The sequence below is a fragment of the Thamnophis sirtalis genome, unplaced genomic scaffold, assembly GCF_051295495.1.
Source record: "Thamnophis sirtalis isolate CommonGarterSnake01/CBP01778 unplaced genomic scaffold, rThaSir2_p1.2 scaffold_11, whole genome shotgun sequence".
Classification (NCBI taxonomy): domain Eukaryota; kingdom Metazoa; phylum Chordata; class Lepidosauria; order Squamata; family Natricidae; genus Thamnophis; species Thamnophis sirtalis.
In genome coordinates, this window is record NW_028261391.1 from 26,409,537 (window position 1) to 26,429,581 (window position 20,045).

General features: G+C 37.5%; 1 protein-coding gene across 2 annotated transcripts in view; it reads right to left on the reverse strand.

Moving 5' to 3' along the window:
- Positions 1-19,104, reverse strand: part of TSC22D2 (TSC22 domain family member 2) — a 31,770-nt gene extending 12,666 nt beyond the window's left edge. The window contains exons 1-2 of one of the 2 annotated variants that reach the window (XM_087725388.1): positions 16,297-19,104; positions 1,651-1,722 (exon numbers count right to left, since the gene is read on the reverse strand). In XM_087725388.1, coding sequence (XP_087581514.1) covers positions 1,651-1,722; positions 16,297-18,218 — 1,994 coding nt within the window. In that variant the 5' untranslated portion in view covers positions 18,219-19,104. The remainder of the gene's footprint in view (positions 1-1,650; positions 1,723-16,296) is intronic. The other variant, XM_087725389.1, reaches the window with a different exon arrangement.
- Between the last annotated feature and the right edge of the window lie 941 nt (positions 19,105-20,045).

Here is a 20,045-nt window from a genome sequence, read left to right on the forward strand (position 1 = left end):
AGTCCAGAATGTAACTCATCTAGCCCCTGATGTTTGAGTTCATTTAAAGTGGGTAAGTGTTCCTTTAGCCTCATCTTGCCTAGCTTGTGTGGCAACTTCCTCCTTGCATTAGGGGCACAATCGTAGCCAAACACGGCTTTATTTCCTTTCAGGGAAAAAGCTTTGAAAATAATTATGGTATTCTGTATTCTCATCTATTATTATTCCTTATTCCCCACAACAATTTTACATCCTATTTGCTTTTCTTTTTGTTTCTGACACACTCAGGAAGGCTCCTTTTCACTCATTGGACATTTGTGAACTCAGCACATCTCGTTTCAATCTTTCTGATACTATCTCCACATTTTTGGCCTTTCTTTGGTTATATGTTCTTCCTCCAATTTTGTATTATATTATTTGGCCTTTTTCTAAACAAACCGACAATTTCTTTTCTCTATTTGTGGTAGAATACCAGAAATTGAATCAAGCTTCTATCAGCCATGTTCCCTTTGGTTAAATTTGCAATGCATGAAACTGATAGGTAGCAATGATATTAGGAAATTTTGCTTTCGAAACTAAGTCAGTGAGATGAATATTACTAGATTCCTCTTTGACCCCTATAGTGCTTGTCTTCATGAAGCTAGTAGATCTGAGACTTAACACACAAAACCACAGAATTATTATTTTTCTTTAGTCTTATGGCATATTGAAACCCCAAAAGTGGAAATAAGCTATTAAAAGTACTTGAGGATCTTAATCTCAATACTGAAAACAATGGCTTTATAAGCTCTTTTGAATTTGTTTTAAATATGAGTAATTCAGATTATTGTGATTTTAAATACTGTATTTTTAATCTAAAATGTGTTCTTTAAAATGTTGAAATCAGCAAGCATGTGAATTGAGCAAGCTTTAAGAAAAGCCATTCAGTTTTCTTTGCTTCAATACCACAAATGCAAACAAACAATGATGCTTAATGTTCAATTAGCAGTAGAAAATATAAAACAGACAAGAACACCATAAGCCTGAAAAGCCAACATTCCAATCTTTTAATATTGGAATCTGCTAATATTGTGAGAAAGCAAATTGCAGCTGTTGAATTAGTAACACAACTTTGACAAGTGATATCCTCAAAGTTGAATTTGTTGCAGTTTCTCGCCAATTGCCTTGCTGTAATTGAATTATCTTTTAATGCTTTAATTTATCATGATTCAATTTGTAGATATGTTATAATTGTTATTTTGTCCAATAAATATAGATCTCATATTTACTGTTCTTAACTCTGAAATTTAAGATTCTGATTTATTTTCAAAATACTTTAGTCAGGCCATTTTTACTACTGATAGTTTTCAAACATTAAGTCTGAACTGTTGCTAGTTACAACTGATAGAAGTTCTCATTTTAATATCAATGAACATCTAATTTTAAAATACTCTTCTCCCAGAAAAAGCTTGTGATATATGCAATGGAGCAAGATTACACATGGCCCAAAAGACAACAGTTATGTAACTAAGAAATTTTGAGATACTTTAATTCCCCTACATGGCAAATAAAGGAAGGAAAAGGAAGAAGATACTAAAACGAAGATATTACTTGATGACGAGAAACCTGCACAGTGCAAAGCTCTTCATGCATACTTAAGCATGTATGCTTTCCATACTCAAATATTCATACCTATCCCAGAGGTTCTTTGATTCCTGTAACTTGTTCGAATGAAACACTTGGTAGAAAGTAGTTGAAGGATTCCTATGAGAACCAGGAAATGAAACAAGATTGAAAATGAACAATCTTTTTGAGTAAAATTATGTGTTCTGGTTTAAACATTTAGATAAGCTAGGTTCAAAGCTTAGCAGATATATAATAGATAAAAGAGAAACAAACTATGTACAAAATATTCTTCTTGGATATTAAAGAGAATCTTGCTCCTTACATCATTTTCAAAATGTGTCAATCAAATCCATTTAGATGCTTACAAGTAGAATATAATGATAGCATTTATGATTCACCTAGCCCTGATATTTAAATGGCACTATCTTATGAATGAAGAGTTGTCTGTTATCACTATGCACTGATAATATGGATCCCGAAGACAGACCATGCTATAGATACATGAACAAGGTAGTTTCCACAACTTCTAAACAATGAACTTAAAGGCACACAGAGGAATGGGAATCCAAACATAAAACCTGATGCCATTAACCAGAACAGTTCATATTTGCCAAGCAAGTTATTCATGTCTGATTACCTGGACGAAAAACCACATAGATGTTTCCCAATAAGTAATTTTCTCAAATTATCAACCTTAGGCTTAAAAAAAAGATGTTCTAAAAAAAGGAAAGTCTTAAAAAAAGATGTTCTAAACTGTTATTGCTTAACCAACTGATGTTCTGTGAGCAAAAATGAGATAGCATAGAAAAAGACTGACAAATTCCATGCTGGTAAAGACAGAAACTGGATTAGGAATAAATTCCCTTTACCTAAAGATAAAGATGACAGGCAATACATCCTTCACAGAAAGTTGATCACAAAAACAGGACATCACTGTATTAGAAAGGCAAGAATATAACTATTTAGGTATTATTTTTTATGCATTTCAGCTTGCAGAATGATAAGTTTCTCCAAAATCTGAAACAATTTTCAAGTAGATAGCAAAAATGTTTTATCAGTAATTCCCATAATATCTGTACTCTTTTCTTAACCATTTACTATCCCATAAGGGAAATATATATTTCAGATGCAGTCTGAAGAAATAGAAATCTTATCTTAAAAAATATTATACCTTACTTCTAAAAAATCACAGAGAAAATACTGATTAAACTTATATTACGTTGCAAAAAATTGCCACGCTAAATCCTGAGTTTGCATAATTCTCCTTTGATCAGATGTTGAGGACTTTCTATTTTCAATTCCCAAGGCTCTAGAACAGTGATGGCGAACCTTTTTTGGCTTGCGTGCCGTAAGCAGGGGGAGCGCAGGGAGGTCGTGTGCGGGCGCGCCACACCCATAATGCAATGTGTGACCCCCCCCAGCATACATACGCACATGACATGTGCAAACCCCCCCCCATTTTTTGCTTTTTAATGCTTTTTTCGCCCTCCCCAGGCTCCAGGGGCTTTATAGGAGCCTAGGGAGGGCAAAAACACCCCCCCCCCCGGAGGCACTTCGAAGGCTTCAGGAGCATCCCTGAAGCCTCTGGAGTGCAAAAAGCCACCCCTATGGGCAAATCGGAAATTCAGGAACGGACTTCCACTTTGCTCGTAGGGCTGATTTAAGCCCTCTGGAGACTTCAAGGGGCCTTCCGGAGGCTTCCCTGAAGGCTCCAGAGGCCCAAAAACAAAACTATGAGCAAACCGGAAGTCACTTCTGGTTTGTCCATTGGGTCAAAGCCCCCCGAAGGGTCCGGAGGGCTTAAAACGGCCCTACAGACAAACTGGATGTTCAGGAATGGACTTCCGGTTTGCCCGTAGGACCCGCTTTTTGTGCTCCGGAGGCTTCAGGGAAGCTCCTGAAGCCTCCAGAGGCGGGAGGCTGTTTTTGCCCTCCCCAGGCTTCTATAAAGCCTCTGGAGCCTGGGGAAGGTGAAAAATGGCTTTTAAAAAGTCTGAACTCAGCTGGCCAGTGTGCGCAGGACAGCTGACAGGGCAACACCTTGCGTGCCCTGACAAATGGCTCCGCATGCCACCTGTGGCACACGTGCCATAGGTTCGCCATCCCGGCTCTAGAATCATCGTCAAATAGGTACTACTGATAGCCATGACTTTTGGAAACAGAAAATTTCTGACTATAAATTGTGAAGTTAATTTATTTCCATCATTATACTTTAGCATTTTGATGGCATGCTAAATGCAGTTCATGTAAAACAGAAAGGAAACAGGCCCACAAGAACCTGAGGGCTTGCTGGGACTTGTTCTTGTAATACTAAATTGTAATTTCATATTATATTTGAATGTTGACATAAAAATTGAATACCAAGCCATACCTAAGGAACTATTACATACAAAATTCAAGGAATTATCATACAAACCAAATACAAAATAGAAACTATTATAAATCTGACAAATGCAATTTATGTCATATAATACAATGTTACCATTTTTATTAACAAGGACTATGCGTGTATTTTCTCAGGAAACACTAATTTGCAACATAATCATTACCATCTTTCTACAGTTTTCCTAGACAATTGCCGTGGTGATTTAAAAAGAGAGAATGATGCAGTGTCTAGTTAACATGTGTGTAATTAATGAATTAATTCAGCTTAAAAATGTTTCCTCTTTCTCTCATCTACAGTATTATTATTCTACATTAGGGGTATCCTTTTGACTTGCCTGAACGGCATTGTGTGAATGTATAAATAATGTATAGAAATCACACAATAATGCTAAAAGATTACAATCTTGTGGGGCTGTATTACTATCGGTAGCTGTCCAGGGCTTAGGCTGGGCACATCTGTTCTACATAATCAATAAATATTATTTGTTTGAGAAGGCAAAATCTGTAAGTTAAACCTTATCAACAGATTCTGATAAAAATCTTGGTTAGGCAGTATTAGATAAAGAGGAAACTAAATTTGATAAATTAAATAAAAATATTAAAAACAGAAAGTAAATCAGGGTTACTTCAAGGGAGTATTATAGAATGATTGAGATCGGTAGTACTGTATAACCTAGCTGCACATTTCTAAAATTAACCAAGACACTAAGCTTCTTAACAAGAAAACCTCACTGTGTAAATATAGAAAAACGCTTATGAAATTAAAACAATTAACAAAAACTGTGTAACATTATGGTACATATTTTCTTACAAAGACACTGGTTTTCTGAAAAGAAATGAATTGGAACATTTTGTATTTATCTTGCATTATATTTTGTGGGAAAGTATTTTAAAGTATTGTATAAATCTATTTTTAAACAATTTTCAATACAGTTTAATTGGAGTATTCAACTAAGAAATAGTAAATTTAGTCTAGCCCATTAAAATATTTTATTCAAATATTTGAATAGTATGTACCTAGAATGCATTTACTCTTAAATAATTAAAAAATATAAAAGCATAGAACATCATCTATAGTTTAGAATGACTAAAATATATGCACCTAAATGCTCTTTGGAATTATGATTTAAGCCATTTAAATTCATCAGTATTGTTCACTATTTTAACACATAAAGTTAAACAGTTTATGAATCCATAGTTTTATGAACAATTATTTAAAAAAGATCATTACAATTCCAAAGAAAATCTACTTCAAGTGGCTAACTTTTTGAAGTAGAATATCTTATAATTGAGTAAAATAATCACCAAGGAACAGGATGCTAAAGAACAAAAGATACAGGATACTTGAAAAATTAAAATTAATATTCTAGTAGCACAGTAAAGTTATTGCCTCAAGGATATAGATATTTTTTTCTTTGACATAAAATGTCCACGTACTATGAACAGAAGGAAGTTTATTTAACACTGGAAGTTTTTAAGAAGATGTTGGATAACCATTTGTCTGAAGTGGTGTAGGGTTTCCTGTCTAAGCAGGGAGTTGGACTAGAAGACCTCCAAGGTCCCTTCCAACTCTGTTTCTGTTTCTATTCTATTTTATAAATTTTGTTCACTCTTTTAACCCACAAAATGTATCTTCAATGTAAGAAACATGGAGTAGCTCAGAATGGATGACTCAACTACCCATAATCTCTTTGTAAAGTTCTATTACACTCAAACAAGGGTTATGAGGTATCTTCCCAATTTGGGATAATTCTGTCCCCATCAGTTCACTACTTATCCAGAGGGCTATTTGTGAAAAAGGCAAGTGTCTTTACATTAACTTTTATCTATCTAATCAAATACAGTAAATTTGTTACTATTTTTAAAATACATCGCATATAATTACACACAAACATTACACATCCTTCCAGAAGAAGGCATAGAGAATGATTCTGAAAGACAGTGGGAAGATACATTACCAAGGCAATGATCAGGCAAGGATGGCTTGAGGCCATTCCAAGAAATAAACATAAGAAAAACCATCACACAGACCATTTCCTAATTCAAATGAAGATAAAAGTGAAGGAGGAGGGAAGCACTTTCCCATTTGCAAGATTCTATTACTATGGCTATTCTAATAAAAGTAGATTTAAATCTATATTACATTGGTTTCCTAGTTTGGTTTAACCTACTGGGTTGGGATCAATCTTGAAAGTCTCTTATTCTTTCTAGAGAGGCAGTAGATCTCCCTATTCCTGGATAGTCTAAAATTCTTAAGGTACACCACTACTATCAGCAAGGCACTACACTTCAGCATTGTTGGAACATCAGTAGTAAGTGGATATATAAATAACCAATTTAAAAATTCCATGCTGCAGCTAACACAACATTTGGACAGAATTTATCTCAACCTGCAGCAGCCTGCAGCACAACCAGTATTTCTGCATTTTCATGGGAACTTGCCAGAAAAATCTAGAAGAGACCAGGACTGATTCCTGATTTTCCCAACTCAAATGTGAACTATTTATGGCTGGCAACCTAGTAGAATTTCTCAAAGATTGTACCAAGATCACTTTCATACTGAATTTACTATAAGGAGCAGCTAGAGTTGGCAAAGACAGCATACACACAGACCACAGACATGAAGGTAAGAGGTGGCTACTTTAGTGTGGCTTTCGACAGATTTTTTGCTGGCTCCCTGATTGTCAAAGAAATTTGACTTGAAGTTTATTGGCCCCTTTCCAGCTAAACTTGTGACTACTGATGTGTTAGCATCAATGAAGATTCTGTTTTCCATCAGTCTTTGATTATGAGAGGCGCATCATCTACCCTATGCATATTAGGAAGACTCCAGCTTTGTTCATACTGGTAGATAGAGAAAAGTATGAAGTGGAGACTATTTTGGACTCTGATACAAAGGCAAAAATTTAAGTAAGAAAGATTGCAGGAGACTGCAATAGATATGCATATTCCATAATGGTATGCCAATTTCACATGAACTATCTTCCATTACAAGAATGGGGCAAATCAGAATAGGCAAAGTTTTACTTCCTGTAGGGGGTTATAGAACTGACAAGTGGGAGAAAGGGAAAACACCTCGGTTTATCTACATTCATGATATAAGAATGGAAAGGGGAGGGAACAATTACCAGAACAGGAAGATGAAAAACAGGCTTGCAACAGGAAGGGGAGGGGAATTACCCCTCAGGGCATAAATGAGTAACAAAATTTGTTAAGTGATCTGGAGGAACTGCTGGCTGAAAAGGGAACAGGATATTTGCATTTCACTCCCATGGCCTCACTCTGGAAATGTGGGAAGAGGACTGAGGCTGACAAAATAAGTGATGTGGAAAGCAGAGAGATTGGCCCTGAAGGACAGTGGGAAGATGTGTTACCAAGGTAATAATCAAACAAATGCATCTTGAGCCCATATCATTATTTTTTTTAAGAAAACACTTCAGATAGGCCTCTCCTAAAATCCCACAAAAAAGTGAGGAAGAAAGCACATTCAGACTTGCAAGATTCTGTTACTATAGTTGTCCTAATAGCAATAGCGCTTAGACTTATTTGCCGTTTCACAGTGCTTTACAGCCCTCTGTAAGCGGTTTACAGAGTCAGCATATTGCTTCCAATAATCTGGTCCTCATTTTAGAAACCTCAGAAGGGTAGAAGGTTGAATCAACCTTAAGCTGGTCAGATTGAACTCCTGGAAGTGAGCAGCAAGTTAGCCTGCAATACTTCATTCTTACCACTGCACCACCATGGCTCTTAATAAGAACAGTTTTACACCTACATGGCATTAGTTTCTTAGCACTGGCACCTAGTCAGATTGTAGGTTTCAGTGAATCTGAACAGAATCTGGCACAATAATATATTATTCTATGCATTTGCAGTATAAAATATTTGTTCATTGCATTTTGTCTTTAGAATTATTTTATATCACTTCAAATTCATCTAACATGTACAGTACATCCTAACTCAATATTGTTATATCTACTACTTTTCCTCTAAAATACTTTTTGCAATTTTATGTTAATAGTGGCCTCTTTAGATTATCTGAGCTATATTTATTATTAATTTATTGAGTGTGGCATCTACTACAGAAGTCATGCAATCACTGATATACAACATTAATAAAACACAATATAGGCAGACTCAAGTATACACACACACACACACACTTTTACAACTCTGTAATCACTTAATTCAGAGTCGAGTTGGAGCAACTGGATGGAGCTGACCGGATGCCGTTCCTGATGCCATGCAGAGTTCACAGCAGATATTTTCTCCTTGCACCTTGAGAAACATCTGCTGGTATCTAGGGTTGAACTCTCAATCTTCCGAGTGGGAGGCAAGCATCTTCACCACTAGACTACTGCACTGTGTGTATATGTGTGTGTGTACACACCTGTACCTATGTACAAACAGTATGTCTATTTTTATAAAGTATGTGGACAATATAATATATTAAGGTAAAACCATAATGAAATCACCATTATACTGTATATTGTCATGGTCACAGTAGTATAGATCAGTGTTTTTCAACCTTTTTTGTGCAAAGGCACACTTTTTTCATGAAAAAAATCACGAGGCACACCACCATTAGAAAATGTTAAAAAAATTTAACTCTGTGCCTATATTGACTATATAGGCGGGTGTTTTTCGAACGGCACACCTTACACTATGTCACGGCACACTAGTGTGCTGCGGCACAGTGGTTGAAAAACACTGGTATAGATGGTACAATTCAATATTTAAGGAAGCAAATCAGTGTGCTTCTAGCGTGGCTATGATGAGACCATTGAATGTGCCTTAAAATTTCTTGAGGGAACATTCTCAAACTATATGTATTATCATCTGTTCTGATAATTTTTTGGGGGGGTATGAAATATACACTACTTCCATGATGGTATGCCCTGCGCAACTTTCTGTTCTAATGGAGCAGCTAAAAGTCTACACACACAGCAACCAAACTGGATAATTTCACGGTCAAAAACTACCGTTGCAGCAACTAGATTATCTGAGCTAAAATAATGACTGCCCCATAGTAATATTTTTCCATTTCTAACTTCCTGCAAATCTGTAATCTGTAATTAAAGAAGCAGATTCTTTATCAGACTAAAATTTTTTTTCGTTGAAATCATAATTCAAGATGCCAGATATTCATTGTTGCCCCCTTTAATTTGGAAAGGGGAATAATCCTATGAAAATATTTTACTGAAAACAAAATATCCTTTAAAAGTAACAGCAAAAAAGACTTTCTAATTTCAATAAAAAGAAATCTTGCATAAGTGAAGAAGGATGATAGTAGTTCAAGTGGAACATTATAAATATTTTCCATTCAGAAAACTTGGCCTGTCCATTGCTAATTTTTCACAGAAAGGTAGCATGTTGTTTCAATAGTCTTCTCTATTTGGATTAAAAGTGATTTTACTTGGGTTCCATTGGAACCCATGAGTGGTTTACTTTTCAAATGTGATATTTATCAAATAACATTTAAGCATTTTTCTTCCACCATCTTAAATAGAAAAATATTCAAGAGTTGATTTTACTGTTATGAATCAAGCATTTACTTTCTAAATCAATTAAGATGCCATTTGTTTCTTTCCACTTTTCTAAAAATCTACTTAGAAACACTAGCTTATTGTTGTTGCAGCCTTAACATATCAGCCAACTTTTAAAAGGATAAATAATGTGAAAAGTCTTCTGTAAGTTCATATACCTCAAACGTTGGTTAGAACTTTCATGGCAAATTTTTAAAAGGATTTTTACATCTGAAGTTCTAGATGACTTGGAAATGTATGTTTCAATTCTCTATTTCTACGATTGGCAAGAATGAGATTCACACATGAGATCTGGTAAAGTTGGAATATAGATCTTCTTTTGTTTTTAAAGGCTAGAGATAAATCTAATATTTGTCCTATTAGACTAAGTTATCTAATATCAATTCTATTGATCAATTTAGCAACAAAACTTACAAAACTAATAATTCTTATTCTAAACTATTATTAATCTGAAGGAAATAATTTTAATGACTTTCTTCTCTCATTGCACCGATCTCTAAATGTTCAAAATAAATTGGAAAAGTAAAAATGGGATAAGCTCTGTCTCAGCTGGTCTGGACCGAGTATGGACATGGATGTTATTACCCCTCTCAGTGGACGAGAGTGGTGGCAATAACAGCAGTGCTGACAAGAGAGGCAGCAGACTGGGTAGCCGATCTCCATGGTGGCCACGCCCAGGGAGTTGGCCAATATGGGACTTTTCCTGGAGATGTTTCAGGTACGCTTTGAAGATGGGTCACGAGTCCAACTAGTGGAGGGGGAACTCCTGTTGCTGAAGCAACAGAATAGGTTGGTAACGGATTATATGAGGGGCTTGTCCCAGGGCCGGTGGAGTAGCTCCACTCCACTCCCCCTCCTCATCCTCAGGCCAAGGTCTCTCCCTTCATCCCAGCATTGGCACCCCAGCATGAGGGGGCATTGGCATCCTGGGTCCCCTCTCTCATCCAGTTCCTGTCAATGCGGAACTATGCCACCACTCCACTTTCATATTTTCTTTCACTTATCATTAAAATGTCATATTTAAAACACTGCATGCCTGCTAATGCAGGTAGCTAAATATTTATTCAGCAAACTTTTTCCTATTAACTATATGAACATGATATGAACAAGATGCTAAGTCCTAGACCTTCCTTAGGCCTGCATTCCCTTAGGCATGAAAACTGGGAGACTTTGTACCAGTCATTCTCTCACCCCAACCTACCTTACAGAAAATAGAAAGTAGGAGTATTAAGTTTGCCATGCTGCCCTCCCCCCTCATCCATCCATCAATCCATCTCAGGATAAAAATATAATTATGAATTTTGATTTTTTTAAATCCAAAAGGTACAAAACTGAAGAGAGATACTAGCTAAAAACTGAAATGCAAGAGTTTATAAAAGGTTTCTCACATCATAAATTAGTGACATAAGACAGATAGGGTATGATATCCTTTTCTGCTGGAACAGATCGTGAAAGCTTGTTATTCTATTGGAAGATAAAGCATCATCTGGAAAAGCTCAGCAACTAAAATGATGGCTTATCTCCAAACTATGCCGGTCTGGTTATAGAATAAATATAAAACTTCTTGTGAACTGAATTGGATGATAAGTAGTTAATTCATATGAACTAACACTGGCTTATTAACCATATTAAATATATTGCTGTATTTCCAAATTTTAAGTGCTGGAACACCAGTCCTTTTTAACAAAAGGAAAAAAAATTCAAAGTGGCTAGACTTATGTTTTTCAAATAAAGACCTTTAGAATAATTTTTAAAGGGCAAACTATTAAGATATCTGATCCAGTCATAATAGTCTCAGCTTTAATAGGGATAAATATTTCTATCTTATGGCAACATCCAATCAGATCACAAATATATTTTTGTATGCCACTAAATAGACAGCTTTACTCCACTTAACTAACCTAAAATCCTAAAAAAAATATTGGATTTGTAAACAGGAAGTTTAAGTTTGGCTATTTAAAATGTTTAAGCCAACTACTTCAGAAATGGGACTATACAAAGAGTATACTTTTTCCTTTATTTCATTTGCTGATATTTGATCTACATTCATCATTGCCTTTTCAATGACATGTCATTTCTCTGCTACAATCTCAATAGATTCTAAATTTATTTTTCATTCATAGTGATTCTAATTCAGTCATCACCAACCACACAGGCTGAAGTAAATGAACATAAAATAACAGAGAACCCATTTTTCATTAGTCAGTGCAATAAGTCTATTAGGACACTTACAAGCCAATGTGAAGCTCATATTTATTCCATGGAATCCTTTCATGGGTATAAAGGGCAAGAGAACTTCTTCTCTGATCAATTATGACAACACAAGTTATTTAGAGATAAATACCAAGCCCAATCTAACTCTGTAACTCAGTGCCAGAAAATCCACTGTATAATAGAAATAGGGAAATTGGCTTATCAAATGAAACAGTATTAGGAAAAGCTACTAACAATATTTATTTTTAAAAAACTTTGTGAAAAATATTAAGCATTTATCAATAATCAAAATTCTTAATATAATGGTTTGTTTAGTATAGGGAGGATAGATAATTGTGTCACTGATATTAAAATTTATGATTTTTGCTAAATAAAAGACTTGATGTATGCATTTGAACATTGCAAGGTCCTGTTATTCTAAAAAATGGAAGCAGTTTTAATAAAATTATTTTTAAAAATGTCTAAAACATGGTCTTCCAACCTTTTGACTTGGGCTGCATATAAAATATATAATACACTTCATGTACATAAATAACAAATTTCCACTATTTGTATTTTTTAATATCTTGTGGGGTTGCATTAATAGCTGTCAATGGCCACATGTGGCCCAGACACACCTGTTCTAGAAAGATAATTATACAAGTTTAATAATATGCCAGGTAACTGCCACTAAAATTTAGGACAATTTAATAAGAAATTATTCCTTGCATTCACTTTCTTCTTTAATTATATCCCAAGATTTAAGGTTCTGATTCCAGAACATTTAAGACCATCCTGTTTAATAATGTAAAATATCAAGATCTACAGTTACAGCATGATCTGTGTATATTATGAATGTAATAGATCTAGAAAGGATTGGAATGAACTTTAACTCTCATATATTTTGATGAATGTGTAAGAAAATCTGTTGTTATCCCATGAAGTTAATTATATAGAACTACAGTGAATCTCAAAGGATGTACATAAGCCTTGAACTGGGTTCATAGCAAAAACTAATTTTAGATAATGGTTATACCTGTTAGCAAGCTTAAGAAACAACTAGGAGGGGGAAATCAATAATAACAGGATGTGAATAGAGCCTAGAGCCTACTATTTTCAATTTGTACAATCTTTTTAAAATCTAGCCTTCAAATAGCAAATATAAAATGCTATGAACAATAGATTAAGAGACCATCATCTCTACCATATCATACAGCTAACTTTTGTTTTTCTTCCATGAAGAAAAAAGCCTCAAAATGTTAGTTTTATCTTTATAATATTGTATCACAGATTTGGACAATATACAAAGACATTTTTAAATATAACACAAACGTGGTTTGTGAAGAATTTCTTGCAAATTTTCAATCATTTATTGGGACTGCTGAACCCATACAGTTCATATTGATTAACTAAGTCTTTCTATACAGTCTATGGTATTTATTACACCATGTATCCATCAATTGAAAAATGAAGGTTTAAAATAAGTTTTCACAAGAGCCAAAAGTATAATAATGAGTTTGTTGTATTTCTTAAACAGTCTATGGATTTAAAAGAATATAAGTTTAGCGATCAAATATATGCTAATTTATTTAAAAATATTTTAATTTGAATGTTATGAAGCATTTTCTAATTTAAAAAGTAAAATTGTAGCTTCATACATTTATTAATTTGATATAACTCATAGAGGACCTTTATTAAACCAATGTAGAAAAATTATGTCGCCTTTAGAGCAAGCAGATCAATCTACTTTTTAACTGTATATTTTCAGATTTAGAATGTTTGCATACTACCAATTCAATACCATATATTGAGATCAATTAACTGAATATTAAAATTCAATTATACTATCATAATCTGTTGAACAAAGCTTCTTCTATTCACATGACACTAAGACATAAAACTAATTTATGAATCCAGTAATTATATAATTCTTCTGCTGATGAATATCAGACCCACCCAGAATTCTGAAGACCATCAATGAGAAGAGATATTATTTCCGATGTAGTTTTAAACAACCTTGATAATAATGGGGTGCAAAATCACAGAAAACTATAATAAACTTTACCAACTAAGAAAACAATGTTAGCAAAAGAATCTGTGCTTTGAAATCCTTCATATTAAACAAGACTTCATTTTGAAATTCCAACCTATCCAAAATCTGTAAAAAAAAACAGTATTGTAATACCTACAAATTGCTTCAGAACTAATTCTACGGATTTGTAGTACTATTTACTTTAATAGGATAGGTTAAAAACTGATATTTTTTATTACAATGCTCATTTATTTTGTTATAGAACTTCTTTGCCTCAAAATTTAACTGTAATAAGTAGCTAAGCAATATAACATAAGTACACAGAAATAAGTAACTACCTGCTAAAAATAACAGGTTTCTCCTGAGCATCCCACAAGGTCATATTTAATGCCAACCAATTAACTGGAAGAATCTTAAATTATATGAACCATATACATTTTAAATCAAGCACAATGCTACCTCCTCTTTTAATTACATTATAAAATACATTTCTCCCTATTTTTTACAATTTATTTCTTGATTTCCCATACAAAAATCATGTTTCTGCTGCTGTGGAAATTCTATCATAGAAAGGGGGGAGAGAATATATTTGAACATTATGTGCATATAAGTACGCTATTAACATACTGTCAGTTTTGAGATGAGGGCTGTGTAAAACTGCAATTCCGTTTTCATTTGGGTATACATATGACTACAAACTATTTGGACTGAATGAATTATACTATAATAATAATCAGAAAATGAAATGGAATAAATTCAAAAATAGGTATTTCATATATATTATTCCATGATACCATGAACACAGGACTTTAACAAGCACAATCCAATTGGAGAAAAAAGACTGCAAGCTTACAATGGTGTGAAGAGTGAAACTTGCTTACAATTATACTACACATATATTAAAACATTTTATATTGATACATTATTAATCCATTAACACTTAAACCTTGTGGATAGCAAAGTTGCTGTGGAATTTATCTTTTATTGACTTCAAGTTATGGAAATAAAACCAGAAGTTACAATAAGGATGCATAATAATATAAAGATGCATGCCTCTATTATCAGATGGTTTATCTTTAATAAACCATAGCAATCATTAATTATACATAATATTCAATTGATAATAATAGACTGTCAATTGCTGTAAACTACAAAAGTCTCTTGTTGCATTTAAACATAAGTAGATTTGTTGACAATACGATTTCATAGATATATGAGTTTGCTATTTTTCCAAGTGGAAAATTTTTATATCATGCTTACAACTTATAATGAAACAGAATATCCTTGAGATCACAAATCTGCATAATTGAAAGTTTCTTCCTGAAATAAATATTTTAGGGAAAGTTTTTAAAGAAAAACCAACAGAGCAAGCCTATATATATATATTAACTGAGAAATCCTGGAACATATTTCCAAGGTGATTTAACAATTGCAAATTTTGATGCAAACTATTTGTTCTACATTTTTAGGTTTACTTACATTAACTTTTATAAAGCTGTTTCAGAGCCAGTATCTTAGTTCAAGAATGTTCAGCTTTACAGAAGAGATTGGCATTTTCTGCATATCCTGATTTTTAAAAAAATATGAACTCTTTTTATCCCCTCTTACTTTACTTTTGTGATTACATCTTTTAAACATACATTTCTTACTGAACTGTATTTCCTTAAAGCATTTTGATGCTTCAACGAATGAGGGAGCTCTACATTTCCAAGAAAGCATTTAGAAATATTTTATCTATGGAACTCCAAAACCTAGGAAAGGTCTGGTACAACTTATTTCAAACCAGAACATGCTGTTGTTTTAAAAAATAGCATACTAAAATTGCAATCCTAAGCAATTTCTTTTCAGGAAGCAAATTCCAATCAAAATTTAAGTGTAGCATGCGGTTCAGCAAACATCCTTTAAAACAGAACAGTGTGCTCTTTTAAGATTTTATGTTCCTTATGAAATACTCACATACCTGTAACAATGATAAAGATTCTATTTAAAAAGAAAGTCAATGTGGAACCTTCTTTACCTCTATCATCTTTTTCTTAAGAAATACCTTTTGTTAATATCTGCAGGTTTATATTAAAACTCCTGGCGGATATATATTCCAGATTATATTTATTTCCTCATATGTTTCCTTTCACATTTGTGAAAATATATAATTAGTTATTTGATAGAATATGTTGATAGTCCAGTTAATAAGGCTAAATTTAATTATTTCTAGTTCATGCTAGAGAAAAATGAAATAAAGTATTTCTTTTCAAGTTACCAAATGTACTTGATAGATTCAAGAGTTACTGTAACTGTTTCAGCAGAATAGAAGTTTATCTTTTTTTATTTAATGTCTATGATCTCATTTCCTTAAGATCTTCCTTATAAAGTTTTCCACATAGTTTTGCAACATAAATAGTTTAGTAATGAACCAGAGAGGTTAAAATTTATCCTACTTGTCTATCTTATCAGCAAGTACCTTGAAAGAGATTTAACATATATTTAAACTCAATAAACATTCCAGTAAAATGTGTTTCCAACAATACATTCCATTTAGAAAATATAAAAATAAATAAATACCTGTCTTCATCACCATCAACAGGAATAGCTATGCCAAAGACAGTGCTGGCAAGACTGTTCATAGGAGTAGTTGCAGGTAAATTAAGAGGGTTTGTTAAACTGTCCGGAATAGGTGGCTTCACATGAAGTTTGTTTTCAGCAACAAGAGAAAGTGGTGGTTGAGGTAGGGGTTCAGATTTTCTTCTACTATCATCAATCTGGCCTAAAGGCTGTGTCTGAAATTGTCCAATGTTAGATTGTGGTAGATTTGTAGGTACACTGCTTGTGCCTTGCATTAATGGAAGGCCAATATGTTGCTGGACAACACTGGAACTTCTACTGACAGTTGTATGGCTGGTCAGCTGAGATTGGACTAAAGTAACAGAGGCATTTGGCATAGTAACAGAAGTTGTAGACACATTAGGCACAGTAGTACCAGGTACAGCTACAGGCACATTCTGAACTCCGGAGACTATATTGTGTGGAGTACCAGCCACTTGACTGCTGCCACCCATTTGCTGCTGAGTCATGGATTTCTGTTGAACAGCCCCTGCATGTCCAAGGCCTTGTACCACACCTCCTGGTTGAGAAATGACAGTCTGAAGTGGAGTTGTCAGTCCACCCTGCATTAGCCCAGATCCCTGTCCTATTGTTTCGCCTGCTGGTGAAGCAACTCCCATCACTGGTGCTAGAGGTGAAGGATTCTGACCAACTACCTGTGCTGCTGGAAGACTGGAAGCTCCAGTGCCTGTGACCGAGCCAGAAGCAGCCTGTTGTGTAGCTCCTTGAGACTGCATTACTGTCATATGCTGAATGTACTCTGGCTGACCAGGAGTCTGGGCTGACACCATGTGTACTGGTGTCATTTGCGACTGAGAGTAAGCAAACTGCTGAGACTGTGCCACTGGTACATTTGCTTGCTGTACTTGCTGTTGTGGCATAGGCAAACCTGGCTGAGCTATTGCTACATTTGTAGTTGGTAAGCCTTTCCCATTAGGCCCAGCTTGCCCCATGCTCTGTGCATTTACCTGTGTCTGCAACAGAGGTCCCATCACCTGCTGGCCTGCTACTGTGGCTCCCGAATAGATTGGCTGAGCACTACTATGAGGCTGCTGACCAATAATAAAATTAGGCTGCTGTGGAGAGGGCTGGTTTATTTTCTCTGGCTGGAGTAGCTGTGAAACAGCAGTAACAGAACTGTCAGCTAAGGAGTCAGGGCCATGCGCAGAAGTTGCCACACCTGAGACAATCAATGAACTACCAGTAGCACCTAAGCCACTGTCCCTATCTTGAACAACTTGTTCAAAAGTACTGTTGTGTCTAATGCAATCACCAGTCCTGGCTAACACAGCCCCACCATCCGAGTCCCGATCATAGTATTCCATACACGTCCATCGTCCCCGTCTAAACGGCTCTCCAGTACCATGGTCTAGCTTGATCACTCTGAAGCGAGAACTGCATGCAGCAGCAGCCGTTAGAGGCATGGCTGGCGGACCAGCAGCTGGTTGCACACTGCTGCCTCCTGTCGCTATTGAGCAGGCTTGGCTGGCAGTCGCTGAAGGCATCACAGTGCTCCTGGGAACCGCTCCTCCATTGGCAACAGGCACAGCAGAAGGCGGCGGCTGGATCCCTCCAAAAGCTGCAGCAACAGCAGCAGCAGCTACTTGGCCATCCAGAAGCAAATTGGGAGAGACTGTCCCTGGAGTCTCAGCATCACCCACATTGTTGAGAGTTTCCTCGGAGGAACTGCGCTCACAGACATCTTCAGGTCCATAGTCGGTAGCACGGGACACATCGAAAATCTCCGATGAAACATCCTCTGTGCGGGATTCATCCGGGTCGTCCAAGCTCTCGGTATCCTCCGTGATGCTGCTGGCCACCTGGGCCGTCGTCACACTTGTGATCTGAAAACAGCTCTTTTTCTTGGCCGGCATCTTGGACATGGCTCCTTCCGAGAAAAACGCGGCTGAGAAGTCAGGGGGTTCCGCCCACCTGCCCTCGCCGGAGTCGACGAAAAACTAGGTGAGGACCTTGAAAGGGGTCCGAGCTGGCCACCACACACAAGCCTGGCCGGGCGTAACGAGGAGGAGGATCACGTTCTCTCTACGGCGCAGTCGCTGGCCGTCTCGCACATTCCTCCGGCCTCCCGACGCAGTCCGGGCTCAGCAGGCGGTCACCAGGCCTGGGGTTGGAGACGAGGCAAAAAGGGAAGGGGGGCGGCGGCCGGGCTCCTCCTCTTCCTCCCCTTGAGTAAAGCGGCGGGCCCCTCGGCGGGCAGGCGGCGGCGGCGCCGCCACCACCTCCTTCTCCTCCTCTCGCCTCTCCGCGAGTTCCGCTGTCCCCTTTCGCAGCCGAGGTTCCTTTCACAGCCGTTCTCGGGTTGCGCGGCCGGGGTGGCGCTATCACTCAAGCCGCTCCGCTGCCGGGCTTCCGGCCAGACCCGGGATTCCCAAGGCGGGACAACGCCGCTGATCCGTCCGCAAGCTTTCGGAGAGGGGCGGCGGCAGCCGGCGAGGCGTCCCTGAGGCGCAGGCCGCCCTGCCTCCCCGCTCTACCTGGAGATCAGCACCAGACGCATCATCTTCTGGGGAAGGAGAGAAAAGAGGGGACAAGAACGAGTCCGGTCACAGCGGCCCCCTCAGGCGGGCGGGCCTCCTAGACGCGGCGGGGTCGCTCGCTCCGTGCCGCCAGAGCAAACTCCCCCCGTCTGCCGAGCCAGGTGGCAGCCAGGCGGAGCGGCCGGCCTCCTTTCTCCCTTTTTCTGAAAAGCGCCGCGCACGCTCCGTTCCCCTGCGCCGCCGAAGGAGCTGAAATTCAAACTGCTCACTCCCCTCGCTCAAGATGGGGCTCAAATGGAGCCGCGGGGCAGGCTGGGAACTGGAGCAGGGCTGCTACTGCGGCAGCCTCGCTTGTCCCCGCCCCCCACGCAGGGGCGCGCGCTGACATCAGCACCAGCGGACCCGCCCCTCTCCAGCTCGAGCGGGTGAGAAATTTCATCCGGCCGAGAAAGGGGCGGGCGGGGAGGGAGGGAGCGGAGCGTGACTTCTCTGAGTCAAAACCCTTCCCCCTTCGCCACCGTCATGTTAACCGTTTGGAATATTCCACTGGCTCCACCTCGCCTTCTCTTTCTCTCAGCAGACTTGGTATCTTCCCGGAGGGAGGGGGAGACCGGGGGGGGGGGAAGCGAGGGTAGGAATGATGTAGTGTCTTTTTTTACGTCCCTGCTTCTACTCCACGTCGAAGTTTTATCTGCCCCGGTTGTGCCACTTTTATCTTTAGGATGTGACACGCCCGCCTAAGTTATACTATAACTTTTATAGCCTCCTCTTTGCCTCGAGGATTTTTCTAATGAGGGAAGGGCTTCCCCTGCTGCTAGGACTACATTTATGAGTCTGCTGGGTTTTTTAAACTGGTTTGGATCCGCATTACAGTCAAACGTTTATCCACTTCCACAATGGATTTCACTTATATTCTTTGCTTTATTTCCCACACCAGCTTTGATAGCCCAGTATGGCAAAAATGGCCAGAGAACTAATGGACAAATGTGTAGGAAATTTTGTTTCTTTTCTGCCACGTAGTGTTTTCCAGGATTTGGCAGCTTTGAATAGGACATGCCTTATCAAACGGGGCACTACATTATATTTTGACTAAAGATCCCCCAGGCAACAGATTCTGGGCTGCCAAAATCCAGGCAACCACTAGATGGTGACACAGAGCTGTCTGCATTTTGGCAGTTCAGACAATCCTGGATAAGTTCTACAATCTCATCC